This window comes from Cotesia glomerata, linkage group LG4, assembly GCF_020080835.1.
Source record: "Cotesia glomerata isolate CgM1 linkage group LG4, MPM_Cglom_v2.3, whole genome shotgun sequence".
Taxonomy (NCBI): domain Eukaryota; kingdom Metazoa; phylum Arthropoda; class Insecta; order Hymenoptera; family Braconidae; genus Cotesia; species Cotesia glomerata.
In genome coordinates this window covers 912,550-939,909 of record NC_058161.1, presented here as the reverse complement: position 1 = coordinate 939,909, position 27,360 = coordinate 912,550, and the positions used below count along the sequence as shown (strand labels likewise).

General features: G+C 25.1%; 3 protein-coding genes and 2 long non-coding RNA genes across 17 annotated transcripts; 4 read left to right on the top strand and 1 right to left on the bottom strand.

The window, feature by feature from the left end:
* Positions 1 to 17: 17 nt before the first annotated feature.
* On the bottom strand, positions 18 to 26,294 carry LOC123264057 (solute carrier organic anion transporter family member 4A1). Of its 5 annotated transcripts, none has more exons than XM_044727102.1 (13): positions 26,184 to 26,294; positions 15,581 to 15,632; positions 11,442 to 11,658; positions 7,026 to 7,194; positions 6,803 to 6,953; positions 6,528 to 6,708; positions 5,604 to 5,706; positions 2,535 to 2,656; positions 2,217 to 2,471; positions 1,347 to 1,548; positions 922 to 1,069; positions 283 to 662; positions 18 to 213 (listed from the first exon to the last, which is right to left on the bottom strand). In XM_044727102.1, exons 1-13 carry the CDS (start codon positions 26,186 to 26,188, stop codon positions 24 to 26), a joined length of 2,175 nt encoding a protein of 724 aa, XP_044583037.1. In that variant the 5' UTR covers positions 26,189 to 26,294; the 3' UTR covers positions 18 to 23. The 5 variants fall into 5 exon arrangements, with proteins under 5 accessions (XP_044583037.1, XP_044583038.1, XP_044583039.1 ...); XM_044727103.1 differs by having other exon boundaries at positions 6,528 to 6,705; XM_044727104.1 differs by having other exon boundaries at positions 26,171 to 26,257.
* On the top strand, positions 606 to 5,677 carry LOC123264067. Its single transcript, XR_006509261.1, has 6 exons — positions 606 to 689; positions 855 to 968; positions 1,360 to 1,564; positions 3,131 to 3,210; positions 4,324 to 4,411; positions 5,586 to 5,677. It is a non-coding gene; the product is annotated as an uncharacterized LOC123264067 (long non-coding RNA).
* On the top strand, positions 7,097 to 15,931 carry LOC123264065. Of its 8 annotated transcripts, none has more exons than XR_006509255.1 (8): positions 7,097 to 7,225; positions 8,881 to 9,006; positions 10,116 to 10,255; positions 11,451 to 11,627; positions 11,701 to 11,877; positions 13,467 to 14,370; positions 15,154 to 15,322; positions 15,422 to 15,930. It is a non-coding gene; the product is annotated as an uncharacterized LOC123264065 (long non-coding RNA). The 8 variants fall into 8 exon arrangements; XR_006509256.1 differs by lacking the exon at positions 8,881 to 9,006 and having other exon boundaries at positions 7,117 to 7,225; positions 13,467 to 13,860; positions 13,985 to 14,370; positions 15,422 to 15,929; XR_006509257.1 differs by lacking the exon at positions 8,881 to 9,006 and having other exon boundaries at positions 7,117 to 7,225; positions 13,467 to 13,915; positions 13,985 to 14,370; positions 15,422 to 15,929.
* LOC123264060 (beta-1,3-glucan-binding protein 1-like) lies at positions 21,338 to 25,692 on the top strand. Of its 2 annotated transcripts, XM_044727123.1 has the most exons (8): positions 21,338 to 21,710; positions 21,887 to 22,323; positions 22,429 to 22,565; positions 23,170 to 23,336; positions 23,442 to 23,773; positions 24,262 to 24,363; positions 24,437 to 24,542; positions 25,585 to 25,692. In XM_044727123.1, exons 1-7 carry the CDS (start codon positions 21,581 to 21,583, stop codon positions 24,536 to 24,538), a joined length of 1,407 nt encoding a protein of 468 aa, XP_044583058.1. In that variant the 5' UTR covers positions 21,338 to 21,580; the 3' UTR covers positions 24,539 to 24,542; positions 25,585 to 25,692. The 2 variants fall into 2 exon arrangements, with proteins under 2 accessions (XP_044583058.1, XP_044583057.1); XM_044727122.1 differs by lacking the exon at positions 25,585 to 25,692 and having other exon boundaries at positions 24,437 to 24,616.
* Positions 26,277 to 26,857, top strand: LOC123264062. Its single transcript, XM_044727125.1, has 3 exons — positions 26,277 to 26,408; positions 26,486 to 26,574; positions 26,646 to 26,857. The coding sequence occupies exons 1-3, from the start codon at positions 26,394 to 26,396 to the stop codon at positions 26,761 to 26,763; spliced, it is 222 nt and encodes a 73-aa protein (XP_044583060.1). The 5' UTR covers positions 26,277 to 26,393; the 3' UTR covers positions 26,764 to 26,857.
* The last annotated feature ends 503 nt before the right edge of the window (positions 26,858 to 27,360 follow it).

The window sequence follows — 27,360 nt, the reverse complement described above, 5'->3', positions numbered from 1 at the left end:
TCTAGCTTGAGGTTAGATTTTTATTAAATACTCGGCGAATTCTCAGTCCCGGTGTAGTTCCCGTTGGGCCCGTCGGACAAAATGGTCGCCACGGGCGCTGAGTCTGGGTCTGAATTAGTCTTCCTACCGCCAGGGGGGATGTAACACCACCAAGCCAGGAAGAAGAATAGTAAGGAAGCTGTTTTACCAATAAAAGCCAGCGCTAGCATGTACCTGAATGAAATTTCTTCCTTAAAATACTATTTTAATGAAATACAATATTAATTTGTAAATTCTACTCACCAGCTCATCCAATAATTATCGTAGACCAGACACGCACCTCGACCCTCGCAAGTTTCATGCCACAAAATGCAAGTATCGTCAATCAGAGCTCCGAAGATTATTGGCGCTGGAATCGTGCCGAGAATTCTAACCTTAATCCACTGGATTCCAAGAGCAAAAGACCGCTGCTCGTCTCTAACGACTCTTAATGTCGCAGCTAGCGCTGGCATCGTGCATAAGAAGGTCATAAGCATGTTACAGAATGCCAGACAGATAAATAACCACAAATATTTGCAACTACTGGTGCAGGTTGTGTTTATAGCTTCATAAGAAACTGTTTCGCCATTTGACATCGTCCAGTTTGAAGTATGGCTGCTGATACATGAACAGTTTTGATAAACCTAGAAATTTTTCAATCAATTAAAATTGTAAGTTAAAAAAATGCACAGAATTTTTTTTAATTTTTTATATCAAATTTTTTTTTAATAGCTAATTTAATTTTTAGATAATTACACCTAGAACATTTTTAATCAATTAAAATTGTAAGTAAAATATTTTGAAAAAATTGCACTTAGTATTTTTTTTAAATGTAGCTAATTTAATTTTTTGAAATAATTAAATTTTCGCGGCAAGTTTAAAAATTTTTTGAGGTTTTGATACCTTGACATCTTCAGCTTGAATTTCCCGGTCGCAACCTGCGTGACAAGGTGAGTAGTAAGTAACGCCATCTACTCCACAAATAGGGTTAAATTTATTTGTAAAACACCCGCAGTTACTGTTGCACTTGTTGTCTAATCCCATTATTTTTCTGTAGTAAAAATTAATTTCATTTTTAATAATTATTAAATAATATTTTTATTAATTCAGAAATAAACAAATATTTAACAATTTTTAATTATTTATTATTAAAAAAATATTTTTAAGAAATTGAAGACATATAGGTTAGGTATTTTCAACTTTCGGAAGAAATTTTGTAAAAATTAGTTGAAAAAAAAAATTTATTAACTATCAGCTGTTAGTTTCATATAATATTAAAAATTAATGATATATTTTTATTTATATTGTATTTGAGTAAATATACTTACTGATCTGTTTCAGAATATCGAACAGTAAGACCGGCAAAATCTAGGTTAGGACAGCTGAGCCCGAAACAAAGCGTGAAGATAATACAAGCAGCTGTTGAAAAAATGCAAAATTTCAAAATTCCAGAGCATGGAAGATTCCAGCGTTTTATTAAATAACCACCGAGAAAAGTTCCACCTCCTCCAGCGGGCACAGTCACTAATCCTGTCAAAAATTAAAGGTAATAAATGAATTATTAATTATAGTGAAGTTAGCTGACAGCTGTCAATTTTTTCAATTTTAAAACATTAATTCCAATAAAAAAAAAATAAAAATTAATTTAGATATATTTAAGAATTTTATTACAAATTATAGCAAAAAAATGAATTATAGAAATTTTTAAAAATAAAAATTGTTATTTTTTAAAAATAATTTTTTTGTTAAATAAAGTGAAAAAATTGTCAAGTTCACGGAAGGAATAACAAGATGACACTGGATATCATCCCAGATTACACTCAGTGATATCTGTGGTGAAAGAAAATTTAAAATAGTAACTAGAAAAATCCAGATTATAATGCGTGATATCTAGATTATACTCATTGTAATCTGGATTATACTAGCTACTATCTGAAATTTTTTTTCACTTAGTATAATATGGGATGATATCCAGTGTCATCTTGTTCTATCCGTTTAACTGCTAACTTTAATGTCATTAAAAAAATTTTTTTTTTTAATTTTTACATGTGGAATTTTTTTTTATTATAATTTAATAGCTATAAAATTATAAAAAATTTTTAATGTCAGTTAACTTAAGTGTCTTAATCAGTAATCGACTTTTCTCTAGGCTTATATTGAATATTAAGATTAAGAAAAAAATAAATAAAAGAGATTACCCATTAGCAGTGCAGCTGAACTAGCAGTTACGCTAAACTGATTTTCAATAAGTTTAGGAAGGAAAGCTGCAAACCCAGCTATCAGCAGCCCTTCACTAGCTCCCGCTAAATTGAGCATAAAAAACGCGGGGTTGCTCAGCAATTCAGTTAAAGCGCGAGGCAATTCGCGGATTTTTGAAAACGCTTCTCCTGTTGTGCTGCCGGAAGATTTTTCATGAGCTTCCGAGACTTTTTCCTTCGCTAGTTCTTCAGAACCTGCAATAAATATTTAATTATTAATTATTTATTTATTGTGAAAGAAGAAATAGCGAAAGTTACCTGGAAGCGATGGTGGAAAGGCAATTATTGGAATAGCGACGACAATACACACTACTGTTGCCGCTACGAACCCAATCCACCAGGCTCCAATCCATACATTGCTGTCTGGAGTCATACCAATCCTACAAATGAATAAAAATGAGCTTAACTTGTTATTATTATCGCTGTTATTTAAAAGTAGAAATGAATAGCACCGAGAGTCTTAAGAACTTATTATTAAAGGCAATAAAACTCCCAGATATTAAAGTATTCCCTAGTCGGGGGCTCCAGGGAGCTACTGGTTATGGCGAAACTCTTGAAACTAAGAACATTGTTGCTGGAAAACTGAAACTACTTTGTGAGAGAGCGGTTTGCCGTATACTTATTTCTCATTATAATACCTACAACTGTATTGCAACTTTCGGCATCTGCCGAAACTTTTACGTCCGAATTTTAGAGTGCGCTAATTAAGAACTGAGTTTACAAGATTTTAGAATTAAAAACAAAGTTACACACCGATACTATTAATTTTGGCGGACATATACGCTATATACACTGCCTAGTGATTGATGTCGCTAATTTAGCTGACTAACTCTTTTTTCATTTTTCACTCGCAGGTTATTTATTGCCGCAGTTGAATTGTTAAAGGCAACACACCTGCTGGAATTTATAACAAATTTTTTTATATTGAAAATGGGTAAGTTTTTTTTTTATTTTATTATTTAAAAATTATTATTATCTATTTTAAACCGATAAAATCGGTTTTTTCTATGAAATTTAGTGTCATTGCAAAGATCTTGACTTGAATTTGTGCCTTTTCAAGGTTTCATTTCATTCTTACCGATAGTCAATTTGTTATGATAAGTATTTAGGCTGCATTCGAAAATGCTCTATCTCTAGATAAATAATTAAGAAATGACCTCGTATCTCATGAACTATTGACATTTTTAAAGATATAAGCTCATCCTGACATTACACTCATCGAGACCTTTTATTTGAGTACCCACATCAATTTTTTATATATTTTACATATTTATATATATAAATATATAAAAAATATATCAAAATACATGTGGGTACTCAAATTAAAGTTCTTGATGAGTGTAAGATCGAGATGAGCTTATATCTTTACAATTATCAATAGTTAAAAAAGTATAGTGCAATTTAACATAATTGAAAAATGGCCTTGTATCTTGTGAAATATTGACATTTTTAAAGATATAAGTTCATCCCGATGTTATACTCATCAAGACCTTTCATTTGAGTACCCACATCAATTTTTCATTTATTTTATATATTTATATATAAAATAAATGAAAAATTGATGTGGGTACTCAAATGGAAGCTCTTGATGAGTGTAACAACGGAATGAGCTTATATCTTTACAAACATCAATAGTTAAAAAAGTACAGTGCAATTTAACATAATTGAGAAATGACATTATATCTTGTGAACTATTGACATTTTTAAAGAAATAAACTCATCCTGATGTTACACTCATCAAGACCTTTCATTTGAGTACCCACATGGATTTTTCATATATTTATATATATATATGTATATATGAAAAATATATCAAAAATGCATGTGTGTACTCAAATTAAAGCTCTTGATGAGTGTCATCGGGATGAGCTTATATTTTTAAAAACGTCAATATTTAAGAAAGTACAGTGCAATTTAACGAAATTAATTATTTAATAAAGCAAAATTTTAATTTTTCACTAGTTTTATTATTATTAAAAATTTTAAGTCAATAATAATAAAAATATCCAATTTATTAAATTAAAATCTCATGAATTATATTTTTCAGCACTTAAAGTTTGCTTCCATAAATTACCAAGCAAAAAAGAAGAAATGAATATCAATAGACTACCTTAATCACTTAGCTTTATTATTTGGTAATGTATCCTGGTCTTTCATAACTTTGATTTGAATTGAAAAGAACTTAAAAGCCCAGAATAAAATTCTGACATTGAAGAATATAAAAATGTAAGGTAGAACTTTTAAAAAATAATTTTTTTTATAATTAATAATTAATAATCAATGATAGGCAAATAAAAATGACCAAGTAGGTACAAAAGAAGACTATAAATAATCTATAATAAAGTAGTTGTTTTAAATATAACCCTTGTGTAGCATCAGAGCGAATAATACGTAAGATTAATAGCGCATGGAAGCGTGGACGTCCCATGGGGAAAATGTCAAGCGGCGTTTATGCAATGTTTGAGGATGACGCCACTGTTACCCTTATTCCAACAAAAAAACTATTCACTCCCTCTTAAGGGGCCCCCGAGGGGGAATAAAAAACCAACTCTCTTTATTCGCATTTAATCTACGGCTCAAGTTCGCATATTTCATGTCGAGTCACGCGTGAGAACCGGCCCATTCACCGCAAATTCAATAAAATATTGTATAAATACAATCCCATCACCCATCACACACAACAATCACCATTGCTTGCTTTATTTATCATTCTTTTTAAATTATCCGGGGATCTAGGGACTCAGTCCTCTAATATTACCGCTAATGGAAACTGTTTTGCGAATGTTAAATATTAAAAGTAAAATAAATACCCGAGAATCTACCGAGTAATAAATTCAACGGAGAATTTAATAAAGTCTCAAGTGCAGAGTTAATGAAGATCGTTTTTGCCTAGACTATGTTACATTTTTTTCTGATTTTTTAGCATAATTGCTTATTGATCAATAAAAAAATTTATCAATAAAAAATTCATAATTTTTTAATATAATAATAATTAAAATATTTTAATTTCTTCATTTTAAATCTAATATTATTTTTAAAAAATTTTTAAAATTCAAATTTTACCGCCAAAAACAGATTCACTCTTTAATTTACCGCCGCGCTCAAGTCGCCATTTTATAAACCGACTCCATTTTGTCGTACATCAACTATAAAGCATTTATAAACAAGAAATCAAGTGTTATAATTATATAAAATGTTTAATTTTTATTATTTATTCAAATAAACTAGTTCATCAATTAAATACAATTATGTAAGTTTGAATATTGAGTTAAAGTAATCAAAATTAATTATTATTTCGTAATTTTTCAGATTTAAAAGTCAACTTACGTTTTGGAATCAGTAGTAAGAAAATCCGTGTAAAGTTTAAGTAACTCTCCGCCAATCACATATCCCATTGCCGGACCAATCACAGCCATGGTGTAATAAATTCCTGGAAGAAGTATAAAATTTAGTATGACTAATTTGAAATTAGATTTATTAATTTTATTGAAATTGAAGAAAGTGAGTACCCAAAATTTTAATTTTTTTTTTAATTAAAGAAGAAATTTATATTGTTAAAAAAATGTTTTTTTATTATTATAAATTATTGTTATATTTCTTCTTCAAAAAAAGATATTTTTTTTTTGTTAAATATAATATTAAAGTAATTTTTTAATTTATTTAAAAAGAAGAAACATTAAATGTTTATTAATTACAAATTTTGAAGAAATATTTAATCAAAAATTTTTTATCTTATTTATTAAATAAAGATTTTCATATTTTTAAAAGAAGAAATATTAAATGTTTATTAATTAAAAATTTTGAAGAAATATTTAATGAAAAATTTTTTTATCTTTTTTATTAAATAAAAACAAAAAATTTTCATATTTTTAAAAGAAGAAATTGTTGTCATATTTCTTCTTTAAAGAAGAATATTAAAGATTGATTAATTTTGAGTTATAAAATAATTTTTTTCAAGTGAAAAAAATTTTTTGCACATTAAATACAATATAAATAATTTATTTTGAAAGAAGAAATATTAAATGTTTATTAATTACAAATTGTGAAGAAATATTTAATGAAAAATTTTTTATCTTTTTTATTAAATAAAAACCAAAAATTTTCATATTTTTAAAAGAAGAAATTATTGTTATATTTTTTATTTAAAGAAGAATATTAATTGATTAATTTAAAATTATTTATTAAATACAAGATAAAAATGTTTAAATAATTTTATTTAAAAAGAAGAAATATTAAAAATTAATTAATTACCTAAATAAACAGAAGACATTTTTTTGGAGACATTTTCATCGAGATAAGTGACACCAAGAGTGTAAAAAGGCGCAGCACCGGCTCCATGAAGCAGTTGGGCGATGAAAAAAATCATGAGGTAGAACCCGCTGAAGGGGCCGACCTCGACAGTGTCATCAAGCTGCTGGGTGCACTTGGACTGCTACAGGAAAGGGGAATGGAAAAATTAAATTATTTAGTCGAGTTACGGAGTCTGCTGCCGATGAATCACCTTATTTGATAAGGACAACTCTCACCGACAGTGAAGTCTCATCATTGCTGATGAAGGTGCGATTGCAGGACACCGAGGACTTCTGATCCGCCTGGTGGTTTCCTCGAGAGAGGTAGTGCGGCGAGGCGAAGAGCAGGCTTCCGATACCCAGGACTAGAACTCCCACGCCGATGTATCTAAAAAGTATTTTTATTAATGTTTTTTTTAACTAAGTTGCTTTTATTTTGTGCTCCAGGCTGGTGACTCACTTGGGCTTGGATGCTTTTGAGCGACCGCCCAGATAGCTGACGGGTATTAAGAAAACAAAACTTGCGATATCGTAGCCCCCGGCGATGAGTCCTGTCTCTGAAGAATTTAATCCAAATCTCTTTTCAATTGTCGTGATAACCACGTTTATGAAACCGTTTACTACCATTCCTTTATTTGAAGAAAAAAAAACATTTCTTTAGTAAGTATTTTTTTTCGTCATAAGAAGACTTAGTTAGGGAAGAAATACATTTTTTAGGATTTAATTTTGAATAATTTATATTATTAAGAGAATAAAAAAAATTTTGTCTCCAGGATAGTCATTATTAAGAAATGACCTTGTATCTTGTAAACTATTGACATTTTTAAAGATATAAGCTCATCCCGATGTTACACTCATCAAGACCTTTCATTTGAGTACCCACATCAATTTTTCATATATTTTATATATTTATATATATTATATATATGTATATATGAAAAATATATCAAAAATGCAAGTGGGTACTCAAATGAAAACTCTTGATGAGTGTAACATCGGGATAAACTTATATCTTTGAAAACGTCAATATTTAAGAAAGTACAGTCCAATTTAACATAATTAAGAAATCACCTTGTACCTTGGAAAATATTGACATTTTTAAAGATATAAGCTCACCCCGAGATTGCACTCATCGAGACCGTCAATTTGAGTACCCACATCAATTTTTCATATATTTTATATATTTATATATATTATATATATGTATATATGAAAAATATATCAAAATGCATGTGGGTACTCAAATGAAAGCTCTTGATGAGTATAACATCGGGATCAGCTTATATCATTAAAAAATATATTATATATATATATATATATATATATATATATATATATATCAAAAATGCATGTGGGTACTCAAATGAAAGCTCTTGATGAGTGTAATATCGGAATGAGCTTATATTCTAAAAAACGTCAATATTTAAGAAATTACAGTGCAATTTAGCAAAAGTCATTATTTAAAAAAGCAACATTTTTTTATTATTCAAATTTTGATTTTTAATTAATCAAATTTATTAGAAAAAATTTTTTTACAATTCAACTTTAAATTACTAAATCAATTATTTACTCTAGTTAATTTTTTAATTAAATTTTCTAGAGTACTCAACTTAAACAAAATTTTTAATCTTTGATTCTTTTAAATTAATTTTAAAAAATCTCTTAAACTTATAAAAATGAAACTTGATTTAATAAATTAAAAAAAAAAAAAAAACAAATATTTTCCTAATTATCCATAAAATCCAGCATTTTACTGAGCTACCGCGTCTTAAATAATAATAATTCAGTTTCATTAAAATGTTAATATTATCGTAAAAAACTTATAAAAGTTCTAACAAGTCTCGAAGAATTTAAATAGAAGTTTAAGAAAAAAAAAAAAATTTCCAAACACGCCAGTAACTTTAATACCAGTAACAAATCCACTCCATAATATACAATCTACAATATTATTATAAGGATAAACAAAGTTTAAATAAGCGAACAATTAGTAGACAAAAGCGTAGACGTATTGTCCGTCAATTTGTTTTAAATTTCTTTGATCGCATTGTTTCGCGCCTACGATCGCGGGCGTACCAGTAGACCAAGTAAAAGGGGAGACATAAGTGCGTGGTCAGAGACTTTACTTGCTCATTACTCTCTTTACTCCCATGTACGTAATACATCTCAGCCCGACACTCGCTGGATAATTTAATGACCAAGTAAATTTATTTAAAATTTCTTTTATTTCTTCTTTTAAAATTAACGCATTTCTTCTTAAGTTAAGCTCGAGTTTATTTAGTATTATTGTAAAATTAAACTCTTATCTATTTTTTTAGTCAACTTGATTTAAAGTCTTCAATTCGCAAGGAGTAAATTGGATTTCCGGTTACTCTTCTCTGAATACCATCGAAAATTGCCTCGCATCTATCCGCTCTTGTATCTACAATCTACGATAATATCAAGTCTGCTATAAAATAAAACTATATCATTTTTTTTTAATAATTTTTTTATAGTTTATTTTTTTATTTAATTTTTAAAGTACATAACTTTAAAAAAAATAATTTTTAAGCTTTTATAAGTTTAAATAAATTAAATTTATCAGAAAATATTTTTTTTTAGAATTTAAATTTAAATAATTTTTTACTAAAATTAATTTTTTATTAAATTTATCGAAAAAAATTTTTTCTTCTCAAATAAATGTTTTATTAGTTTATTTTTTTATTTTTTTATTAATTTATTTTTAATAAAAATTAAATATAAAAAATTTTTAAAGTACTTAACTTTAAGAAAATAAATTTTTTAAACTTTGGTAGGTTAAAATTAATTAAATTTATTTTAAAAAAAATTTTTTTTAAATTTAAATTTAAATAATTTTTTATTAAACTTATTGGAAAAAAATTTTTTAGTGCTTAAATTTTAATTTTTTATAAGTAAAAATTAATTAAAATTTTTTTATGATGTAACTTTTAATAATTCATTGGATAAATGTTTTATTAGTTTATTTTAAAAATTTTGAATTAGTTTGTTTAATTTTTTATTAGTTTATTTTTTATAAAAATTAAATATAAAAAATTTTAAAAGTACTTAATTTAAAAAAAATAAATTTTTAAACTTTGATGAGTTAAAAATAATTTAATTTACTTAAAAACAATTTTTTTTAAATTTAACTTTGAATAATTTTTTACTATAATTAATTTTTTATAAGTAAAAATTAATTAAATTTATTAATTAAAATTTTTTTATAATGTAACTTATAATAATTTACTAGAAGAATTTTTTATTAGTTTATTTTTTATAAAAATTAAATATAAAAAAATTTTTAAAATACTTAATTCAAAAAACATAAATTTTTAAACTTTGATCAGTTAAAATTAATTAAATTTATTAAAGAAAATTTTTTTAGAATTTAACTTTAAATAATTTACGAAATCAATTATTTACTTTAGTTAATTTTTTGATTAAATTTTTTATAAAAGATTTTTATATTATCTAAAATAATATTAAATCTCTATAAAATAAATGTAATTTTTTTTTATATTTCTTCTTTCAGATAATTTTGTTTTGATTCCAGATTTTAATGATACACGTTTTCATGCTCGTACACGAGGATAGGAATCGATTGCCCGCGGAGAAGAAGGGCAGTCTCATTACACGGTTTTATTTCCTCGGGATTACCGATAGAACCGTTCGGGATCGAATGCATATACAAACGTAAATATACATACCATTAGTATGCATTCAAAAGCTGTTCTGGGCTAGAGGTGGTATGTTCTATGCCGTATAACGTCAAGGGTACTAAATTCATGGGATTCAACCGTCAACGCTCCACATGAATCTCCATTAATTCTGTTTATTTAACGCTCTTAATCTCTCTAATCAGAATCACGTTTAGTTATATATTATGTCAATATGTTTTGTTGGGACAAGTCGTTACTAAAACGCTTAATTAATTGTTGGTTAGGTCAACAATTTTAAAAGAAGAAATATTAATAAAATTTTTCTTCAAAATTTGTAATTAATGAATCTTTAATATTTCTTCTTTCAAAATAAATTAATTTAAATTTTTATTTTATTTATTAAATAAAACAAAAATTATTCATATTTTTAAAAGAAGAAATTGTCATATTTCTTTTCAAAAGAAGAATATTGCAGATTTTTTAAATTTTGAGCTTTAAAAAATTTTTTTAAGAGAAAAAATCTCGTTTTTTTATTAAATATAATGTAGAAAATTTTTTAATAACTTATTTAATGTTTATTTTAAAAAAAGAAATATTGAAAATTTATTAATAAATTTTGTTTCAAAATTTGTAGTTAATAAATCTTTAATGTTTCTTCTCTTAAAATAAATTAATAAAAATTTTTTATTTTATTTCTTAAATAAAAAAAAAATTATTCATATTTTCAAAAGAAGAAATTGTTATATTTCTTCCCAAAAGAAGAATATTTGCAGATTTTTTTAATTTTGAGTAACAGAAAATTTTTTTAAGAGAAGAAATCTTTTTTTTTTTATTGAATATATTGTAAAAAATTTTTTAATAACTTGTTTAATAAATTTCAATTCTAAAAGAAAAAATATTAAAGATTTATTAATTAAATTGATTTTTAAAACTTCTAATTAAAAAATCTTTAATATTTCTTCTTTTAAAATAAATTAATTACAATTTTTTATCTTACTTATTCAATAAAACAAAAATTATTCATATTTTCAAAAGAAGAATATTAAATTTATTGCAAATTATTAATTTTTTTATGAAATTCTTAGTTTATTTACGCCATAAAAAATCTTAAAAGAAGAAATATTAATTAAAATTTTTTTGTTTTATTTAATTAACAAAAGAAAAAATTTTTAATAATTAATTAATCAAAATTTTTGTTAAAAATAATAAAAAAAAATTACCTTGCATAGCACCAGCCCAGCAAAGCCAAAACAAAGCCCACTTAGCTGTCCTAAATTTCTGCAAATAAGAGGGCCTGAAAGAAAACCACCCGCACAAAGACTTGGACACCGACACTTGTGAATCTAATTGCTCTTCAGCTTTTATTTCTTCCTTGATGGTCGCCACATCGTGCTCGACAAATTTAGGTAAGGTCTCGTTAACATCCGCAACTCCTGACTGGAAAAAATCACATTTTAATTCCACTTGTATTTCTTCCAGAGAAGAAATCAAAGAAGACTAAAGAATGTGCCATTCTTTCCACTCAACCAAAAACTTACACTAAATGAAAATTTATCGCGCATCTTAAAAAGAATAGCCTAAAAAATCAGTAAAAAAAGCTTCGATGACCATCACTCTTTATGTGGACAAAGCGAGTGAAGAAGACTATGTTAACTGGTGTGTTTATTATATGAGATGAGAAGAGAGGCTGTGCACGTTGCCACGAGTCACATGCGACTGGTTTGGTTTAGTTGAGATGCCCCGAGTTTTCCTCGTCAAAAGTTTATCCGTCTCGCTCTTGCTTTTTCACCCTTCCGGGCGCTCGGTTCAACCCCACTCGGAGTAGAGCTTTTTCTTTCATGTGACTCAACACACACCACCTCTGGTCCTACCTAGTACAGTGCAACAGCTTCTGGGGGTCGTTGTTCGCTTCTTTTTACTCTCTGCCCAACCGTGAAAAAAAATTATCTCTATATAACTTATACACATTTTTTTTCAACACTACACCGAATTTTTTTCACCATTACTACAAACTTTTTATCAACTTGACTCTCCAAAGACACTTAAGCCCGCTCTCTGAAGAGATACACAATCTTATTTACAATTTTATCTTATTTATAACTTACTAATTTAGGGAAATTTTTTAGAAGATATGGTTTTATTTTTTTTTAGGATCAAAATCAAATGTTTCTTCTTTTGAATCTTAAATCTTTTGAATTTTAAAAATTCTAAACATTAATTAAAGAAGAAAAATTTATTTTTCAAAATATAAATCAACTTCTTTAAAATTAAGGTAATTTTTTTTTATTAACATATTAAATGAATAAGAAAAATTTTGATTCCAGAATAATTATTATTAAGAAATGACCTTGTATCTTGTGAAATATTAATATTTTTAAAAATATAAGCTCATCCTGATGGTACTCTCATCGAGACCTTTCATTTGAGTACCCACATCAATTTTTCATATATTTTATATATTTATATATATGTATACATGAAAAATATATCAAAAATGTATATGGGTACTCAAATGAAAGCTCTCGATAAGTGTAACATAGGGATGAGCTTATATCTTTAAAAATGTCAATATTTAAGACAGTGCAATTTAACATAATTAAGAAATGACCTTGTATCTAGTAAAATATTGACATTTTTAAAGATATAAGCTCATCTCGATGGTACACTCATCGAGACCTTTCATTTGAGTACTCACATCAATTTTTCATATATTTTATATATGTTATATATATGAGTATATGAAAAATATATCAAAAATACATGTGGGTACTCAAATAAAAGCTCTTCATGAGTGTAACCTTAGAATAAGCTTACATATCTTTAAAAATACCAATAATTAAAAAATGACCTGTATCTCGTAAACTATTGACATTTTTAAAGATATAAGCTCATCCCGATGTTAAACTCATCAAGCCCTTTCATTTGAGTACCCACATTAGTTTTTCATATATTTATATATATTATGTATATGTATATATGAAAAATATATCAAAAATACATGTGGGTACTCAAATGAAAGCTCTTGATGAGTGTAACGTCGGGATGAGCTTATATCGTTAAAAACGTCAATATTTAAGAAAGTACAGTGCAATTTAACAAAAGTCATTATATTTAATAAAGCAAAATTTTCATCTTTTATAGTTCACAAGTCACGGCAGTCACGTAGTGACTGCCGTGACTTGTAAACTGTAAATAAATAAAATAAATTCTAAATATTAATTAATAAAGAAATATTTATTTTTTAGAACAACCCGTGAGACATTAAGCCAACTCCTGAGAGAAATACCCAGTCTTAAATAAAATTAAAATATAAAAATTGAAATGAAACTAAGAAGATGTCTAGCTGGGTTTACTTAGCCCAGAGTAAACAGAAGGAATGAAAAAATAAAAAAAAAACAAAGAGCAACAAAGAAGCAATAGTAAAGAAGAGAAGGGTAGATGCCACGCGACTGTCCATAAATTTACCAGAATTAATACAAAGATCTATTGCTTCCGTTTTGCATATTAATGATTATATGTACACAGCTATACATATGAATAGGTGTATACAAAGCCTGTTATGTAAATATATGACCCATTGAGTAAAAAGAGGGATTACGAGGATGAGTAGGATGAGGAGCGAGCGCGTGACATATACTCGTAGGTGGACCCTTTTAACTAATTTATCCGGACGGACTATTATATAAACGAATATGTAATTACGCTTTTTTTCAGAGATAGCCGGAGCTTTTTTATTTTTATTTGCTTCATTTTATAATTTTAGGTTGATGGGCCCGGAGGCCGGAGGCTGAGTTTTAAAAACGCTCGTGCAAATACCAAATAGCAATAGTGTGTAGGGTGACTTGCGGTTCGTTATTTGCACTTTGAACGAGCAGCGGGGATCGAGATAGAGAGAAAAATGATAAAGTCGAATTGTTGAACTTTGTCGTGTGTCGAGTTGAGAGTGGAGCAAAGGGTGCTTGCCTTGTTGCGTGGGCGTCGGAATCAAACGTTAATTGCCGTCTGCTTCGGATAATCGATTTTCGATCGTTATACTCAATCTCGCTGCTTTTAATCGTGTTTCATTTTTGACAGACTCACGGATTTATAATGTCAATTGTCAAATTTTATTCATCAAACATCCGCTTTTTTTTTTTTTACAATTTAATGGTAAATGTTTGTCAGTTTATTAAATTTTGTCTTTTTTAGATTCGTGGAAAATTTAATAAATTTTTTGAATATTTACTCAATATTTTTATTTTTTATAAGAATAATTGATTTTAGACAATTACAAAATAATTAAAATACAATTAAGTTGAGTTAATTAAAGTATTAAATGAAGAAATATGGATAATAATAATATTAAACTTTAGATATTTCTACTCATCAATTTTACTACTTTTTTATCTTTAATAAAATTTTAACATTTTTATTAAATTTTCTAAATAATTTTTTTACAATATATAATATTTGATTTTTTATCTTGTGAAATATTGACATTTTTAAAGATATAAGCTCATCCTGATGTTACACTCATCGAGACCTTTCATTTGAGTACCCACATCAATTTTTCATATATTTTATATATTTATATATATTATATATATGTATATATGATAAATATATCAAAAATGCATGTGGGTACTCAAATGGAAGCTCTCGATGAGTGTAACATCGGGATGAGCTTATATTTTTAAAATATATATTATATATATGTATATATGAAAAATATATGAAAAATGCATGTGGGTACTCAAATGATAGCTCTTGATGAGTGTAACTTCCGGATGAGCTTATATCTTTAAAAACGTCAATATTTAAGAAAGTACAGTGAAATTTAACAAAAGTCATTATTTAATAAAGCGAAATTTTAATTTTTTATAGTTCACAAATCACATAGTAACTGTAATGTTGCTAGTCATAATTATTACCAAATTTTTATTATATTTTTAGATTGACACAAATATTGAAGTATTTAAAAGACTACTGCGCTAATTACACGACAATGCACCCCGAAGATTCAAAAAAATTCCCAAGCATCTATTCTCTTCTATTATATCACTTTACTCCGACAAAAGTAGAGAACAGAGAGCCGAGCCATCAGCAAATGAACCGCCTGGAGGTACCTTTTCACTCTTCTTTCTTCTCTCTCTTCATATACTTCACCTATACCGCATTTGCGCTGATTTTAAACATTTTTTAATCCCAGACTTGCTTTCAGTTTTACACATAGCCGATTCAAGGAGCTATCCGAAACACTCAACCCGTATTTAGAGCAACCAGCCAACGATATTTCTTCTCGCTCTACTCTAAATTCCAGCATCTACCAACATATTCAACACATCCAGGCACGTATAGCTTTTAAATTATTTATACTTACTATTTCTTCCGACAGCTCCAATGCTGGGTTATTTATCCCCGCCATTCTAGACCTAGAAGACATATTTGTTAACTTTTTATTTATTTATTTAAATATTTAAATATCTATTTATTTATTTATTTATATATTAGATAGTGACTTGCGAGTCAAGGTTAGCTGATAAGATAACAATTTAGCAGATAAATAATAATTTAAAATATAATAATAATCATTTCATGTCTGCAACAGTACACATACTCGGTTTATTTAACAGGATAATCATCACTCATCACTTTCGATTTATTTATGTACTTTAAAGAGCTGCAATTATTTTTTTTTATTATTAAACTCTTGTCTGGTCATAAATTAATAATTGCAACTACAAATTTTTTATATTAATATTTTTTTCAACATTTTTATATAGTAAATATCAATTTATATTTCTTCAGGAGAAATGTGCTACTATAAAAATAAAATAAGTAATGTATATAATATATATTAAAGTATAAAAAAAATTTATTATCAAATATTTAGAGCTCAAAAAAATTAATTTTTTATTTCTTCTTACATATTTTAATATTTTTCTAAACTATTTAAATAATAGTTAAAAAATATTAAATAATTTACCAAAAATTAGCAATTAAAAATATATTTTTTTAGTTATACACAGTAATTCATTTTTAATAAATTTTTTATATAAAGAATATAAAAAATTTTATAAAAATAATGTTAATATTTATGAAAAAGATTAAATTTATATTAATATTTTTAAAGATTAAATATCAATCTATATTTCTTTTGAAAAAATATGCTGCTATAATAATAATATATACTATAGTACAAAAAATTTATTATCAAATATTTAGAACTCAAAAAAAAATAAATAGATTTTTTAATTTCTTCTTATAAAAAATTTTGATATATTTTTAAAATATTTAAAATATATTAAATAATTTGCCAGAAGTTGAAAATTAATAATATATTTCTTTTAGTTAGATATATTAATTTATTTTTAATAAATTTTTTATATAAAAAATTTTATAAAAATAATAATAAAATTTATGAAGAAGATTAAGCTCTTGTCTGGTTTTAAATTAATTATTGGGACTACAAATTTTTTATATTAATATTTTTAAGTATTTAATATCAATTTATATTTCTTCTGAAGAAATATTCTATTATAAAAATAATTTATATTAAAGTGTAAAAAATCTATATAAAAATTTTTTTATCAAATATTTTGAATTCCAAAAAAAATAAAGTTTTTAATATCTTCCTATATTTTTAAACTATTTAAATTATATTAAATATATTAAAAAATTTACCAGAAGTTAACAATTAAAAATACATATATTAATTTATTTTTAATAAATTTTTTTCTATAGGGAAGAATATAAAAAATTTTATAAAAATAATAATAACATTCATGAAGAAGATTAAGTACCAAAACAAAATCTAAATGCAATTTAAATGTCTATTGTACAACGGGACATATATCCATCGATAAAAGTGTCCAAAGTCCCCTCATATTGTATATAATATATTGTAATATTACACATATGTATTTTTATACAAAACCGGGGTGGAATTTTTTGTCCGGTAATTTCTATACATCCTTTTTACTGCGCACAATACTTGATAAATAAAAGAAGAAAGCTTGAATTTAAATCAGCCGGATATTTATATATTTCTTCTTTTATTTATATATTTATATACATTAAAAGTGAGTGTTGCGTGACTAGTAAGGATGATTTGGGCTTATTACCGTTGAAAAGGCGGCATATTTTTGCGCAGTAAAAGAAGAAATAAAGATAATAAGATTTCTTCTTTGTATTGTTGTAAGTCATTAGGACGTTTAACTTGAGTTGAGTTTATTTAAGTGAGAAGGGTGGTGATTTACACGAGTTGGTGAAGTTAAAATAAAACCACACCTGTCGATAGCACCGGTTAGCTTCTAGCTTCTCATTTAAATCTCTCTATTTCGGTTTTGTTGGTACCCTTCTATTTTAATTTATTTATTTACGTTCAAAGTTTTAATGTAAGCCAAAGTTTTAACTACTATACCCCGTTCTGAGGCTAGGGCTGAGCAAGTAAACCACCCAGCGGTAAATTTTACTTCTACTGGGCATCAGTTTAATTTATTTTAGTTATTAGTTATTACTCTCACCTGTGAATTTAACTAAGTAGCAGTCACGATATTTCTCTGCTGTAGCTCTTGAGACACTGAGCAAAATTAATATTTCTACCTCAGAAATTATATACAAGGTTGTTGCGTCAGTATTATTATTATGTTTGTCATTGATGTCTACATTCGTTTGGATAACAATTTTTGTAAAAAATTGTATGACATTACAATTTATAAGACTTGTTATTATTGAATGATTAAATTTTTAGAAAGTTTTTTACTTTCTTTGAATTGTTATTTCTTAAATCAATAATAATAAAATTTTAATTAATGATTATTATTAGCTATATTATTAAGAGAATAAAAAAAAATTTGGCTTCAGGTCAATTTATTATAAGTATTTAGGCTGCATTTGAAAATGCTCTATCTCTAGTTACAAATGACCTTGTATCTTGTAAAATATTGACATTTTTTAAGATATAAGCTCATTTTAATGTTACACTCATCAAGACCTTTCATTTGAATACCCACATCAATTTTTCATATATTTATATATATTATATATATGTATATATGAAAAATATATCAAAAATGCATATGGGTACTCAAATGAAAGCTCTTGATGAGTATAACATCAGGATGAGCAGATATCTTTAAAAATGTCAATATTTAAAAAAGTACAGTGCAATTTAACAAAAATAATTGAGAAATGACCTTGTATCTTGTAAAATATTAACATTTTTTAAGATATAAGCACATTTTGATGTTATACTCATCGATACCTTTCATTTGAGTACCCACATCAATTTTTCATATATTTATATATATTATATATATGTATATATGAAAAATATATCAAAAATGCATATGGGTACTCAAATGAAAGCTCTTGATGATTGTTACACCAGGATGAGCTTATATCTTTAAAAATGTCAATATTTAAAAAAGTACAGTGCAATTTAACAAAAATAATTGAGAAATGACCTTGTATCTTGTAAAATATTAACATTTTTTAAGATATAAGCACATCTTGATGTTATACTCATCGATACCTTTCATTTGAGTACCCACATCAATTTTTCATATATTTATATATATTATATATATGTATATATGAAAAATATATCAAAAATGCATATGGGTACTCAAATGAAAGCTCTTGATGAGTATAACATCAGGATGAGCAGATATCTTTAAAAATGTCAATATTTAAGAAAGTACAGTGCAATTTGACAAAAATAATTAAACAATGACCCTTTATCTTGTCAACTATTGACATTTTCAAAGATATAAGCTCATCCTGATCTTATACTCATCAAGACCTTTCATTTGAGTACCTACATCAATTTTTCATATATTTATATATATAAATTATATATATGTATATATGAAAAATATATCAAAAATGCATGTGGGTACTCAAATGAAAGCTCTTGATGAGTGTAACATCTGTATGAGCTTATATTTTTAAAAACGTCATTATTAAAGAAAGTACAGTCCAATTTAACTAACGTCATTATTTAATAAAACAAAATTTTATTTATTATTATTTTTATTTTTTATTATTATTATTTGATTTTTTTTTAATTTGCAGAAGGAAAATATTAATATAGTTTCCAAGAAAATCATAAATTAATTATAATTAATGTATATCATAAAAAAATTGCCGATAAGATACTGATAAAAGTATCACATACGGTTGATTAGTAAAGTCTGATGAAAGGGAATGAATATTTATCCTAAAATAACCACGATCGATTATCCCTCAAACGGTGAGAATAATCCATAGAATATGCATCATAGGGGCTAAGGGTGAACAGCCTCGCCATTCAGTTTTCAGCCAGCTTTAATATTAACACCGCTGGTGTGCACTCATGTACTACTATGTATGTATGTAGTACTATACATCCAATTGATTGTATTGTTTAATATTGCACATCACATTATCGTACATCGACGCGATATTACTCCTCCCACTCACCCAAAGACTCTTCAATTATATTGTTATTACTATTACTGTATTACTCTACGATACTGCTTTCATTCAATGTTATTTTATCCTGTGTAATTATTTATTCTAGGTATTCAAACTTTCTACTTATACTTCTTGTTGCAAATTTATTTGTCTGTAAATATTTAATTTAAAAAAATTAATTCTTTAGAATTTTTATTTATTAATTTTTATAATATAATCAATTAATAAGAAGAAATAGATAGTATTCTAATTTTAAGATATCAAAATTCTATAATTAAATTCATTATCAAGAAGAAATAATATTGTCATTCATAAATTCTCACTTTAAAATATTAATTTTCATAATTAAATTAATTATTAAGAAGAAATAATATTTTTATTTATAAATTTTTATTGTAACACATTAATTTTTATAATTTAATAAATTAATAAGAAGAAATAGTATTTTCATTTATAAATTCTTACTATAAAATATTAATTTTTATAATGAAATTAATTATCAAGAAGAAATAGTTCCTTCATTGATTAATTTTCATTTGTACATCATAATTTTTATAATTAAATTAATTATTAAGAAGAAATAATATGTTTATTTATAAAATTTTATTACAAGACATTAATTTTTATAATTCAATGAATTAATAAGAAGAAATAGTTAATTTTAATTTTAAGATATAAATTTCTACAATTAAATTAATTATTAAGAAGAAATAATATTTTTATTTATAAATTTTTATTGTAACACATTAATTTTATAATTAAATTAAATAATTAGAAGAAATTATATGTTTATTTATAAAATTTTATTACAAGACATTAATTTTTATAATTCAATGAATTAATAAGAAGAAATAGTTAATTTTAATTTTAAGATATAAATTTCTACAATTAAATTAATTATTAAGAAGAAATAATATTTTTATTTATAAATTTTTATTGTAACACATTAATTTTTATAATTTAATAAATTAATAAGAAGAAATAATATGTTTATTTATAAAATTTTATTACAAGACATTAATTTTTATAATTCAATGAATTAATAAGAAGAAATAGTTAATTTTAATTTTAAGATATAAATTTCTACAATTAAATTAATTATTAAGAAGAAATAATATTTTTATTTATAAATTTTTATTGTAACACATTAATTTTTATAATTTAATAAATTAATAAGAAGAAATAGTATTTTCATTTATAAATTCTTACTATAAAATATTAATTTTTATAATGAAATTAATTATCAAGAAGAAATAGTTCCTTCATTGATTAATTTTCATTTGTACATCATAATTTTTATAATTAAATTAATTATTAAGAAGAAATAATATGTTTATTTATAAAATTTCATTACAAGACATTAACTTTTATAATTCAATGAATTAATAAGAAGAAATAGTTAATTTTAAGATATAAATTTCTACAATTAAATTAATTATTAAGAAGAAATAATATTTTTATTTATAAATTTTTATTGTAACACATTAATTTTTATTAATTTAATGAATTAATAAGAAGAAATAGATAGTATTATAATTTTAAGATATAAATTTATATAATTAAATTAATTATAAAGAAGAAATAGTATCTTCCTTCATTAATTTTTATTTTAACATAATAATTTTCATCTATAAGAAGAAATAATATTCTTATTTGTAAATTTTTATTGTAACATTAGAGATCACATACAAAAACAAGTTTATACCAGAATAAAAAATAAAAAAAAACGCAAGGAAGACCAGTCTCCCTTCTCCGTCTGAAGATAAAATGCATTTGCCATCATTGGAATATCCGCGACTGAGTCAACAGAGCATTACAACTATAATCTCTTCACTAAACTGCTTTATTGCCCCAGTGTATTATCAAATCGAGATTGAGCGTTAATAGTTGCGTAATTTACAAGACGCGACTCATACTTGAGATGATCATGTCCAGTGTACTAGTGGTAATTATTTCCCTGGCTATTATTAATTACTCTGATGGACGGTACACTCCACCTCAAGCCAAAGTCCAGCCGCTTTATCCCAAGGGCATTAGGATATCGATCCCAGGTATTTATATTTAAATTTCTTCTTTAAATAGTATTCATTAATGAATTCTTACTTAAAATATTAATTTTAATTAGATGAATTATTAAGAAGAAATATTATTTTTACCACACAATTATTTTAATAATTAAATGAATTAATAAGTCATTGTTGAAAATTAATTAAATAATTAATTCTAGATGAGAAAGGAATCAGCCTAGTGGCGTTCCACATCAAGTTCAATGAAGAATTCGAAGGAATTGAAGCCGGAACAATCGCTCGTGACATTTTGAGAGTCAAAAATGGCCGCTGGGCCTACGAAGATCATACTACCGAACTCACCTTCGGAGACACTGTCTATTATTGGCTCCACGTGGTATACGAAGGCTTGGGCTATAACCTGTTGTTCCAGGAACATCGGGTCAGCGCTTTCTTCAACAAAGATGGAACTTGGGCGAACATTAATAACCCTGTTATTGATCAAACACAAAATTGCACGCCGTCGGCTTCAAAATTGTATGACTCGGTCGGTAAAACTTATCAAGAAGCTTGTCAAGGACAGCTGATTTTTGAAGATAACTTTGAATTGTTTAATAATTCAAAATGGCGGGCTGTTGAACGATTCACTTCTGCTCCTGTGAGTTAGCTTCTTTTTTTTATAATTTTATTTATTAATTAATTTTATTCAATAGTTAATTTATTTTTTAATTAATTTATTTATATTTTAATTAATTTTCAACAGGATTATGCATTTGTTGTGTACAGAAATAATGAGAAGAATATTAAAGTTAATGAAGGTAAGCTTAATTTATGCCCGATGTTAATCGAAAGCGAATTTGGAAGAGATTTTATCCGCCATGGATGTTTAAATCTTGAAATGTGAGTTTTTTATAATTAATTTGATATTTTTTTAATATAAAAAATTGAGATTTTTTTGTTTAAATTATTTTACTTCAAAGAAAATTTTAAAAAATAACCTCAAAATATATTTTTTTAATTAAAATAAATTTTTTAATTAGTTACAAAGTTATTAATATAATAAAAAATTTTTATTTCTTCCGAAAATTGTTCGTAAAATATTTTTAGTAATTTCTAGTACTTTTTTTTATATTCTAGAAGTAAAAACAAGCAAATTAGAAAAAAAAACTTTTTAAAAATGTTAACTCTTTAATAATTTAATAAATTTTTTAAAAAGCGCGCGCGCAGCTCCGCCATTTTGTAACGCGACTTCCATCTTGTCGGCTAAAAGTGGTATTTTAGAAAAATCAAGTTTTATCAGTTGAAAAATAACATTTTACAAAATTTTTTTTTTGTAAATTATTCTATTTTTAATAAACTTTAAGAAAATAACCATGTAATTATTAAAAAAAAAATTTTAAATATCATTTTTATAAAAAAGAACTATTGATGCATTTAAAAATGAGTTTTTAAATATTTCTTCTTAAAAAATAGAAGTTTCTTGATGAATTATAAAAAATTAAAGGTGTACTGAAGTAATGGACTCAAGCGACTGTAAAAGAGAAGCTAGGGGTGCCTATATCTTACCTCCGGTGTCTTCAGGATACGTGGACACAAAAAAATCATTTTCATTTGTCTACGGGAAGATAGAAGTACGCGCAAAGCTGCCGAAAGGAGATTGGATTTACCCGAGTAAATAATTATTAATCTGAATTTTAATTTATAACACTTAAGTTAAGAATAATAATAATAATATTTAACTTAAGGATAATTGTACTACTGTACTTAAATATGCAGTTATCAGTCTGGAGCCTTTGCAAGACGCCGAGGCAATGAGCTACCCTCAATTGAGGGTCGCAGCGTCTTTAGGGAACACAGTACTTGTTTCAAGTGGAGGCGCAGACTTGAGCGGGCATCTTCTGACCGCCGGGAAAATTCAAAGGAACGACGGCCAGGGGCTTCTTGACCAACGAGTCGGTTCTCTAGAGCTGCCCAAAAGATTCGCCGCCAATTACTGGTCAGACGAGTATCATATTTATCAGCTGGAGTGGAGTAGCTCCAAGATAACTGTTAAGGTTGATAATGTAGAGTACGGGACTATGGATACAAATCCGGCTTTTGATAGACCTGTATGTTTTTTCTTATTTATTTATTTATTTTTAATTTATTTAAATTATTAATTAATAAATAAAAAAATTATTTTCTATACTTAGATTAATTTTTTACCAAAAATTTAGTTAATAAATCATTTCTTCTTCTTGCTAGTTTTGTCAATTTTTAATTTATTAATTGATTTTTAATTAATAAATAAAGAAATTTAATTAATAAATAAAAAAAATCAAGAAGAAAAAATTATTTTCTATCCTTAGATAAATTTTTTAATAAAAATTTATTTAATAAATTATTTCTTCTTGCTAATTTTATCAATTTTTAATTTATTTAATTTTTAATTAATAAATAAAAAAAATTAAGAAGAAAAAATTATTTTCTATCCTTAGAGAAATTTTTTACTAAAAATTCATTTGACAATTTATTTCTTCTTGCTATTTTTATCAATTTAAAATAAAAATAAAATTATTATTGCTAATATTAATGATTATTATTAATTTTTTTTTAGTTTTACATTGCACTAGCAGCCGCAGTAGGAGGTCATGAAGAATTTCCAGATGGTACGGTGAGTAATGGATACAGTAAGCCCTGGAGGAATGTCGGATCCAAGGTAATTCTTCAGAAAAATTTTTATTATTTATTTCTTATTATTAATTAATTAATAATTGTTATTGATTTTTTAGGCGCTCTTTGATTTTTACAACTCCACAGAATCATGGGCAAAGACATGGTCGGAAGACGATAAAAATCTCAAAATTGATTACATACGTGTGTGGGCTCTCTAATAAAGTAATCTATCAACTATTATAATTTTTTGTAACTAAATCTCAATGTCAAATCAATAAAAAGCGAGATTTTAATGACACGGATGACTGTCAGTCTTCACGAGCTGGCATTTTATTTAACTTTCACTTTCATAAGAGTCGCTGGGGATAAAATAGACTCAGTTATTCCTCGTCTTTTACCAAATCTGTGTATTTTTATTTGCTAATTTTATTTTTAGAAGAAATGAATATTAAATATTTCTTCTTTCAGGTATGATTGTATTAAATTAATTATTTTTAATAATTATTTATATTTCTTCTTTTACTAAAAACTATTAATTAAATTTTATAAATAATTATTTACGTTTCTTCTTTTATTAAATATAATTAATCAAATTTTTTCAATAATTGCTTATATTTCTTCTTTTATTAAAATTATCAATATAATTCTTAAAATAATTATTTATATTTCTTCTTTAATTAAAAATAATTTAATTATTTTAATAATTCTTCATATTTCTTCTTATATTAAAGATATTTAATGTCATTCTTTTTAAAGTAATTATTTATATTTTTTTTTATTAAAAAATAATTAACTAAATTTTTTTAAATGATTATTTATATTTCTTCTTTAATTTTAGATTATTAATAAGATTTTTTTTTTTAATAATTTTTTATATTTCTTCTTTTATTAAAATTATCAATAAAATTCTTAAAATAATTATTTATATTTCTTCTTTAATTAAAAATAATTTAATTATTTTAATAATTCTTCATATTTCTTCTTATATTAAAGATATTTAATGTCATTCTTTTTAAAGTAATTATTTATATTTTTTTTTATTAAAAAATAATTAACTAAATTTTTTTAAATGATTATTTATATTTCTTCTTTAATTTTAGATTATTAATAAGATTTTTTTTTTTAATAATTTTTTATATTTCTTCTTTTATTAAAGATATTTAATGAAATTCTTTTTAAATTTATTATTAATATTTCTTCTTTAATTAAAAATAATTAACTAAATTTTTTAAAATAATTATTAACATTTCTTCTTTAATTTTAGCTCCTAGGAATAATATTAATAAATGTGTCATTAATAAATGCAACTATTTGGACATTGATCCACGATTCTATCCAAAATAACATTGCAGGAATTCCAACAGTTCACCAGGTAATTTTAAATATTTCTTCAATTTTAATTATAGTCCAAAAATTAAATTAATAATTAAAATATTAAAAAAAAGAAGATAATTATTTTTTAAACTTACTTCATCGCAAAATTATAGTTTAATTATTTATAAAACAAAAAATTAGTAGATAATTTTTTTCTAAATTTATTTCTTCACAAAACTAAACTTATATAATAAAATTACAGCATACAGAATGGGATTTCAATCCAGAGCATGGTAAAGCGCGTCGAGCACAATATCAAGCACTAAATGGTCCATTAGGAAAAGATCTTATAGACCGTCTCGGCAACGGAATGAACAATTTCAACGGACCGTGGGGTCTAAAAGTGTCCAAAGTAAAACCCGATTTGCGTTACTCATAATTACAATTAATTAATTAATAAAATAAGCATGTTAAGAATAACTGTTGAGATTTAATTAAAAAATAAACGGATTAAAAGCCAGAAATTTATTACTCACATATTACACTTACAACATCAAAGACACGTCGGTAGATATTTAAAATAATAATAAACAGGAAAGTGTACTTTCACCTGTAGCTGCCTTTCGAGCACTCCAAGACTCACATCATGCTCAGTATTCTTTGCTCTTTAGTCTGAGACTGCGTAGCTGTTTTTTTACAAAACATTCACGGTCGTACCAATCCAGTCGTGTCTAGTCTAGATAGTAACTATCTTTAAACATGGCTAGATTATTTGTAAGTACTTATTTATTCTTTAATTAATTAATTAATTAGTTTATTTATTTATTTTAATTTTTATTAATTATTTTCAGTTCTTCTTCATCTTAATTTTTGTTTTCTTCCATGAAAGTTTGTCAACTTTGGCGACACCTCAGGCTCCTAACTTTCAATATTTCGAAAGGTAAATTTTATTATTATTATTTATTTTTATTTTTATTATTATAAATTTACTTGTTTATTTATTTTTATTAGACCTAAGTATCGTTATCCATATTATGACGAAAATGGACGTGGAAAACTGTTGTACGGATATGGTGGACCGGAACTGTTCCAATACCGCACATACAGCCCGTTAGAAGGCATTCATTAATTTATTAATTTATAATTAAATTATTTAGAGCATTAATGATTATAGATACAGTTCAAATAAATATTATTAAATATAGGAATTAATTAAAATTGAAGCTTCACTATTTTTTTATTTAAAAAATTGATCAATATTTCTTCTATAATAAAAAATTTTTTTATTTCCATAAAAAAATTTAATTGACTTGTAAATTATGATAAATAAAATTTTGCTTTATTAAATAATGACTAAATTGGACTGTACTTTTTTAACCATTGACGTTTTTAAAGATATAAGCTCATCTCGATGTTATACTAATCAAGAGCTTTCATTTAAGTACCCACTTGCATTTTTGATATATTTTTCATATATACATATATATAATACAAAATATATATAAATATATGAAAAATTGACGTGGGTACTCAAATGAAAGGTCTCGATGAGTATAACATCAGGATGAGCTTATATCTTAAAATATGTCAATAGTTCACAAGATACAAGGTCATTTCTTAATTATTGACATTTTTTAAGATATAAACTCATTTTGATGTTCCACTTATCAAGAGCTTTCATTTGAGTACCCACATGCATTTTTGATATATTTTTCATATATACATA